At 35.9% G+C, this 7,602-nt stretch overlaps 1 protein-coding gene across 2 annotated transcripts in view; it reads right to left on the minus strand.

The window, feature by feature from the left end:
* nphs1 (NPHS1 adhesion molecule, nephrin) overlaps window positions 1–7,251 on the minus strand; it is a 113,145-nt gene extending 105,894 nt beyond the window's left edge. The window contains exons 1-3 of one of the 2 annotated variants that reach the window (XM_081369699.1): window positions 7,118–7,251; window positions 2,578–2,675; window positions 1,154–1,247 (exon numbers count right to left, since the gene is read on the minus strand). In XM_081369699.1, the coding sequence (XP_081225825.1) occupies window positions 1,154–1,217 (64 nt within the window). In that variant the 5' untranslated portion in view covers window positions 1,218–1,247; window positions 2,578–2,675; window positions 7,118–7,251. Of the gene's footprint in view, window positions 1–1,153; window positions 1,248–1,367; window positions 1,774–2,577; window positions 2,676–7,117 lie in introns of those variants that run through there. The other variant, XM_081369700.1, reaches the window with a different exon arrangement.
* Window positions 7,252–7,602: the final 351 nt, after the last annotated feature.

The raw sequence follows: 7,602 nt of genomic DNA on the forward strand, positions 1-7,602 counted from the left end.
AAACGTTTGTTAGAACAGGATTTTTTTTTTTTTTTTTTTTAGTGTGTGTGTTGTAAATATAATTTATTCCGAATCAGTATTCTCATCAGTTCAGTCAGCTTTAACATATATAAATCGGCATATTTATGATATTTGAACCTTTTAAAATGACCTTTAAAGGGCATTTTTCCCTAATCGTTTGCTTCATCTTTCATTTAAAATTCTTAAATTTGATCAATAAATTACAATAGAATAATAAGATGCTAAAGGGCTGTTACCAATCAAATAAACTGCATTAAATAATGTAATGAGATTATTTAAAATATTTTTTGAATATACAAATAAGAAATATTATTTGTGCATAGAAATAATATTTATAAACCGCCAGTAGGAGGCGGCAGGCGACCATCTTAATGAGTGAGTCATTGATGCAAAGTGCATAAAGTTAAAATACTGAAACTAATAAAACAAGTTTTAAAAAAGAATGTTTCATTTGATTCAATTTTAGATGATGGAATATGCAGAAAGAATAGAATTAAGCAGAAAGGTCTATTGCTTTATAGCGTATTCATTACGTGCATCATGTTTTTGAAAGTAACTAGTAAAGTAACTAATTACTTTTGAAAATAAGTAATCAGTAAAGTAACTGGATTACTTTCTTGGAGAAGTAATCAGTAATCAGTAACTAATTACTTTTTCCAAGTAACTTGACCAACACTGCTTTGGACACATACGCTTATGCTTTGATAAAGGACTATATACTATATTCTATGTTGTTAACTGCAAAGCTATGGACAAGGTATTTGGTATAATGACTTGTAGGTTTCATTACAAAGTTTAGATTAAATACATGTGCATGGAAGCTTGTTTACGTCATGGAATAAAAAATAAAATAAAAGATAATTGTGACATTTTATCTTGCAATTCTGACTTTTTTCTCCGAATTTTGAGATATAAACTCACAATTGTGAGTTATAAAGTCAGACTCTGAGGGGAAAAAATACTTTTTTCTCAGAATTGCCATTTTATATCTAGCATTTCTGACTGTAAAACTGGCAATTGCTAGAAAAAAAGTCAGAACCTTTTATTCAGTGTTAGAAACAAGCTTCCATTAGTGTGATCAGGTAAAAGCAAATAAGATAGCTGTATTTTGCCTTTCTGTTTCAAAATGTACCTTTGAAATCCATAAGGTGAAAAACCCAGGCACTTGACAGTACAAGTGAATACAAGAAGTCCATCTTCTCCGATCACTCACCAACAAAACAAATCTGTAAAAATAAGACAGAAAGGTACATTTAAAAAGACGCACACACACATACACAGTTACTGCACTTAAAAAGGTCTAGGACATTACAATGAGTCCTTGATTTTTTTCCTCTCTTTTTTACCTTCACTCTCCATTGAAGCGCTCCCTTTGAATAAGTTCAAGTTTTCAGAGAGAACCTTAGGAACACTTCAAAGTGAAGCCCAGGGAGTGTTTCTATACTGCATGGAAAGAGCTCTCTCGGGTTCATGGCCATTACGACACGCTTTAGCCTCCTCCAGTACTCCCTATCTCTCTCTCTCAAAGCCAATAGCGCTTGCATTTCAAGTCAGGTTGCAATCTCTTCAAATTACCAACCACACTGGAACAAATAATAGTGATTTACTTAATTAAAAACTAAACATTTTCCCATCTAAATAAACAAAAGAAATTGAAAGCGCTGGCTCCTTGAGGCATCTCCCTCGGTCCATTAGTTGCAGTCCAATGGGCTTTGATAGGAATTAACTCACACTCAATTATCCTCTGTGCCCGCAAACAGTCCCAGACGCCAAAATGTGAATGTGCCGACTGCAATCTCCCTCCTCGCAATCGTGAATGGATGGAGGGCTTTCAACCGGAGAGTACGCAAGCTGTATTTAGACATTCTTTAAACATATCCCTTCATTTTCTCTGTCTGTCTTCTTTCGTCACATGCGCCCAGGGACGTTTTTAGCCTTTCATCAGTACTGGGGAACTGGCTGCCAGCGACCCTGTAAAAAGACTAGACTAGACTAGACTAGACTAGACTAGACTAGACTATACTATACTATACTATACTATACTATACTATACTATACTATACTATACTATACTATACTACACTACACTACACTACACTACACTACACTACACTACACTACACTACACTACACTACACTACACTACACTATACAGTACTATGAATGGGTCTTTTCCAGGTAAGTACATTTTTGTAGGATTGCATTGTGTCATCTCAAGCCAAACTGATTATTTCAGTTTATGTTGGAATATATTTAAGCCTTCAGAAAGGTAACTGTTACTTTTGTAGTTTAATTCAATGCTCAAGTTTGCAGAACTACAAGGTGCTTTGATGTAGAAATGTCTGCATTCAAAATCATAACAGTTTGATATTTCAACGCATCCCCTTTTGCAAACAAAATAGTGAAGAAAAAGAGCAGACTTGAACTTGTTCTTGGAAATTTCACTTCTTGAAAGAATGATTATGCTATTACGACAGCTTTATGGAATATTTCATAACTCACATTTTTAAATATTTTTTAAAGGTACACTGTTAAGTCAAATCAAAAATTCAATACCGTTCAGTTTGGGGTCAGTAAAGGTGGTGGCAGTTTGGCTCGATTCTGGCTGACATCTGGGGAATCTGGCACTGTTGTGGACCAGTTATGGCTGATCTCTGGGGACATAGAAGAAGTTGTGAGTGAGTTTTGGTCTGCTTCCGGCATGGATCTGGTTTACTTTCGGCAAGTAGCTTTTGGGCCAATCTCGGGCCATAACTCCATGTGGTGTGTGGGCCAAACTCACAGCCGAAATTCAACCAGATTCGGCCCAATACCAATTTGCTATCTGGGTAAGATTTTAATTAATGCATTAAATGGATAAAAATGTGATAGTAAACACTTTTGTAATGTTACATTACATAATAAACGTTTAAGTCAAGCAAGTCATTAGCAAAGAATCCTGAAAAGAAATGTGTTCCATAAAAATATTAAGCAGAACAATGGTTTTCTTCATTATAATAATAAGAAATGTTTTTGAGCATATATTATAATGGTTTCATCACAATAATAAGATTATAAACAAATTACAATATTTCACAATTTTTACAATATTCTTGATCAAAGAAATTCAGTCCTGGTGAGCATAATACTGTAGATTTATTTCAAAAACATAAATATTACCGACCCCAAACTTTTGAATGGTAGAGAGAATATGTATATAGAGAGAAAGAATAAAACGTGTACAAGAACTTCTATATGATGAACACATCTTTTGTAGAATGCCCCAAATGGCTACTAGGCTACTGCAGGTCAGTATAATCACATCTATCTACATTTCTTCACAGTGTATTAAGTAACCTTTGACCTCTTAAGCTCCTAAGCTTATCATCAAATTTAACTGGAGTATTTTGTGGATAAGACCACAGCTAACCAATGAAAACCCAGATATCAAATTCATAGGGCAAGAAACAAGATATTCATGACCTTATTCAATAATTTATAATATCAAATAGCTACTCATTTACCATTAACCACTAGCCACTAATCAGTCTTTCTACAGCCTCTGTAAGTTGCCTATTCACAACGTGATCTCTGAATAAAAACTTTGGTTCCACAGAAATGATGTGAGTATGATTATGATTACTTTGTTAGGGCTCATGGCCTAGTAACAAGAGTCTAGTGACACCCATGGATGTGTTGCTAACGCCTTTTTCTTTCTTATTCTAATGTTCCCTGAGTGTGCCGAGGAATAATCAAAAGAGAAACTCAGTTTTTGTACTGACTTTCACTGCTGTGCTAGTCACTGCTCGTTTGGAAAATTAACTTCTCTCTTCTTTTCTTTTTGACACAAATCTTATTTTTGTCTGAGGAAGGTGTCGGAAGTCTGTCAGGGAGATGCGATAAAGGTTCGGAGTTATAACTGGAGTCTGGAGCTCTTTTGAATGACTCAGTGGTTCCTGTCCAGGTCTTTAATGAGATGTTTTTCAGGCCTGTCTAACCTCCCTTTTCCTTCGTCTCCAAAGACAAACAAGTACCTTAATTGCAGGGGGGAAAAATCAACATGGCACAGGAAAAGGAAATTAATTAATGTTCGTTTTTTTATATATATATATATATATTTTTTTATGTTTTCATGTCTTGTCAAGTTGTGGTACTGCAACACTGGTATTAAATTTACCTGATCAGACAAGGAAATGTAAAAAAACAACAACAACAACAACAACAACAACAAAAAAAAAACAGAGCTTGGGATTAATTTACAATTAATCAAGATAACTTTCAGAAAATTTTAAGTAAATCATGCACACAATATAAGTCATTAACAAATTTTAATTTAAAAAAAAATATATATATGTATATATATATATATATATATATATATATATATATATATATATATATATATATATATATATATATATATATTAATATATATACATACAGTATGAAGAGTTCAGATGCAAAAGCCTCTAAGTGCCATCTGAAATTTTCTTCTAGAATGATCATTTTTATAAAGCTTGTGTATTTAAGTTAAGTAATTTCACTTAAATGACAATTAATAGGTTATTTGCATTGCCATTTAAGTGAAATTATTGAACTTAAATACACAAGCTTTATAAAAATGATCATTCTAGAAGAAAATTTCAGATGGCACTTAGAGGCTTTTGCATCTGAACTCTTCATATATAGGGCCCTATTTTAACGATCTGAAACGCAAGTGTCAAAGCGCAAGTAACTTTGTGGGCGGGTCTTGGCGCTGTTGCTATTTTCCCGGCGGGATAAATGACTCTTGCGCCAGGCGCAAATCTAAAAGGGGTTGGTCTGAAGTAGCTTCATTATTCATAGGTGTGGTTTGGGCGTAACGTGAAATAAACCAATCAGAGCGTCATCTCACATTCCCTTTAAGAGCAGACACGGTTTTTCCATGGCGGATTGCTATGGTAACGGCGGATTTGCCAGGCGCGCGCCAGGAGCGGTTCACAGCCAAGGAGAGCAACGCTCTCGTCACGGCCGTAAAAGAGAGAAGTTACATTGAAATGGAGAAACCCACCCAAATTAACTTCGGTTAAACAGGCGTATGATAATTTGGGTAAATGTGTAAGCTAGATGTATGCTTTTATAATAAATCTATCTATCTATCTATCGTAATAATGTATGATTTGCAAAAATGAAAACTGCTGCTTCTGTGTAGATGAGAGAATCAAAGTGTATGTTGTGCACACACTACATTGATTATGGCCAAGCATGCGCCCTTAAAATAGCATATGAATAACATGCGCAATGCGCCACTGACTTTAAACTATTTTTTCCTGGTCAGTGGCGCAATTGTTTTCTAAACCTGCAAAATAGCATGAAGGAACGTTTGTGCTGGAACACGCCTCCTCTTTGCGCTGAACCGCCCTGGGGAGCGCAAGTGTATTTCCTAACTTACCGACGTGCATCTGTGGAGGAAAATAGGAATGATACATGCGTCGGTGTACAAAGTCAATTGCGCTGGGTGCAAGATACAGTAGGGCCCATAGTGTATTTTAGTATCATGATTTTTGTCGTATATGTAATATTGACACAATAATGTCTCTCAGAATAAGAATGACCTTTTCTCTGGTTAGACTGAACAGCTAATCTGTGCACATACAGGCTGCTCCATCGGCATGTCATATGATTCCTGCATGCTGTCGTGGATGTCATTGCACTCAGTGACAAGTGATGCTTGTGTTGCAATTTGTTTACATTTCATATATGTCCTTGTCAATCTCCTTGTGTTTTCTGAAGAGTGAAAGTTAAAAGATATGAAATTCGATTCCCTGTGGGTACAAACCCGGCAGGGTTTCTGGCTGGGCCGGAGAGGCATCACAGATAGTGACCCTTTCAGGTACATTTTGTGTTTTTTTTCCTTTTCTTATTACATCAACAAACAACCCTACACTCAAGCCTGTACCTATTTTATGCAAAAACAGCATGAAATATCCCAATGTGCAGAAAATGAGATCGACTCTCTGCTCTCCGACTGGGACATGCAGATGTTTTTGCAAATTTTAAAACCAGTTTCATAACCAGCATCTCCTGGGTTGGTAGAGCTCAGTTATACCTATAGACACATGCACACTACGGTTAAAAAATTTGGGGTCGTAAGAATATTTAATGTTTTTGAAAGACGTTTCTTAAACTCACTCAGGCGGCATTTATTCGATCAATAATCCAGCAAAAACAGTAATATTGCGAAATATCGTAACGATTCAAAACAATTGTTTTCTATTTAAATGTATTTTAAAATGTAATTTATTCCTGTGATGATTTTTTACCATTACTCAAACTTTAACCATTACCAAGCCATTACTTCAGTCTTTAGTGTCACATTCAGAAATCATTCTAATAAGATGATTTGCTGCTCAAGAAACATATGATCAATGCTGAAAAAAAGTTGTGCTGCTTAGTATTTTTGTGGAAATGTCATTTTTACCCGGATTCTTTATTGAATAGAAAGTACAACTTACAATAAAAATGTAAACAATTTACAACACAATTTTTTTTTTTTTGAAATAGAAATCCATTGAATTAGTTGAGTTAATTAAATAAGATTTGTAATACTGTAAAAATAATAATTATTAAAGGAATTAACTTCATTACAGTAGATTCACCTATCGTTTAATTTCTACATCTGTTGAAAATGCCATCTTCAAAATCTTGGTGACAAATATGAACACTGCAATGAACACAAAAATACTCAGACAGGAAGTCATCAACAGATTCCGGGATTATTCTGGTAAAAGGGAAGAATTTTAAGGCCACTAATGGATTTCACCCACTTTTAGCTTCCTGAGGCAGCAGCGCTATTAAAATGCTCTTTGTTTTGACTCTTTGTCATACCGTTTCAACTTAGTATCGCAGCTTCCACACAGAAACACTTCTCCGTCTCTCCCTCATCCATCCCCTTGACACAGAAGTCAACTTAAAACTGACAAGGGAGAGAGAGTGAGACAACGGCCTTCTTTCAAGCCTCCATCTCCTCACTCTTCCTTGTCTTAAAGCCAAAAGAGAGATGGGGAAAAGAGGAACCGTATAAAAAAGGTGTCTTTGAGCGTGATAAAACACTTGCATATGAGAGAACGCAGCTTACCTGTTGAGCTTCACCGCTCGCCTTTGTCTCGGCTCATGTGGAGGTTCTTCTCTGAAGACGTTCACCAGCTCTGGTGAAGAAATGCCAGTGGGGCTCCCCTACACACATTCCCCTCGTCCTGACGGTTTCTTAACAACCTGACAGCATTGGAGGAGTGATACGAGGGAGGATAAGTGAATGGAAATGAGATGAGCAAACTGCTGACTGTAAAAAAGCAGAGGAACACTTGTAAAGTGGCACTGCATCTGTCCTTTCACCTCATCATATTCGGCCATTAGCGGGCATTTAATGAGCTTTAAAGAAGAGTGCTACCACAGGACACGACCTTTCAAATGGACTACATATAGAACAACAGTGCCATTTTTTCCTTTTCTAATTCATTTCTTGTTCTTTTTCACTCTGTTTGTATGTTGAGGGACCCTGGTACCCTTGTCGACACTGAAGTGAACGCTGCAGTTTCCACAGCGACCAGTTTTGTAACATTT

This window comes from Scardinius erythrophthalmus, assembly GCF_964197995.2.
Source record: "Scardinius erythrophthalmus genome assembly, chromosome: 7".
NCBI lineage: Eukaryota > Metazoa > Chordata > Actinopteri > Cypriniformes > Leuciscidae > Scardinius > Scardinius erythrophthalmus.